The sequence below is a fragment of the Buceros rhinoceros genome, unplaced genomic scaffold (genome assembly GCF_000710305.1).
Source record: "Buceros rhinoceros silvestris isolate BGI_N320 unplaced genomic scaffold, ASM71030v1 scaffold28019, whole genome shotgun sequence".
NCBI classification, from domain to species: Eukaryota; Metazoa; Chordata; class Aves; order Bucerotiformes; family Bucerotidae; genus Buceros; species Buceros rhinoceros.
Window position 1 is genome coordinate 1,514 of NW_010430162.1, and position 329 is coordinate 1,842.

A 329-nucleotide genomic window follows, 5' to 3' on the forward strand; every position below is an offset into this window, starting at 1 on the left:
ACCCTGGGGACCTCTCGGTGCGCAGGGAGACCACCTGGAAGACGGGGCTGAAGCGCAACGCCTACGGGAACTGCTTCCTCATCTGCGGCATCCTCTACGCCGTGGACACCTACAACCAGAAGGAAGGGCAGATCTCCTACGCCTTCGACACACACACGAACACGGAGGCAGAGCTCCGGCTGCCCTTCCTCAACCAGTACGCCTTCACCACACAGGTCGACTATAACCCCAAGGAGAAGGTGCTCTACGCCTGGGACAACGGCCATCAGATGACGTACGGGCTCCGCTTTGTGGTCTGAGCACCCAGCCGGGTCCCAGCTGCACCCCTG

The 329-nt window shown here is 62.0% G+C and overlaps 1 protein-coding gene across 1 annotated transcript in view; it reads left to right on the forward strand.

Moving 5' to 3' along the window:
- OLFML2A (olfactomedin-like 2A) overlaps window positions 1-299 on the forward strand; it is a gene marked incomplete at its 5' end in the record, with an annotated part of 1,805 nt that extends 1,506 nt beyond the window's left edge. Inside the window, one exon of the mRNA XM_010142936.1 lies at window positions 3-299. Coding sequence (XP_010141238.1) covers window positions 3-299 — 297 coding nt within the window. The remainder of the gene's footprint in view (window positions 1-2) is intronic.
- Window positions 300-329: the final 30 nt, after the last annotated feature.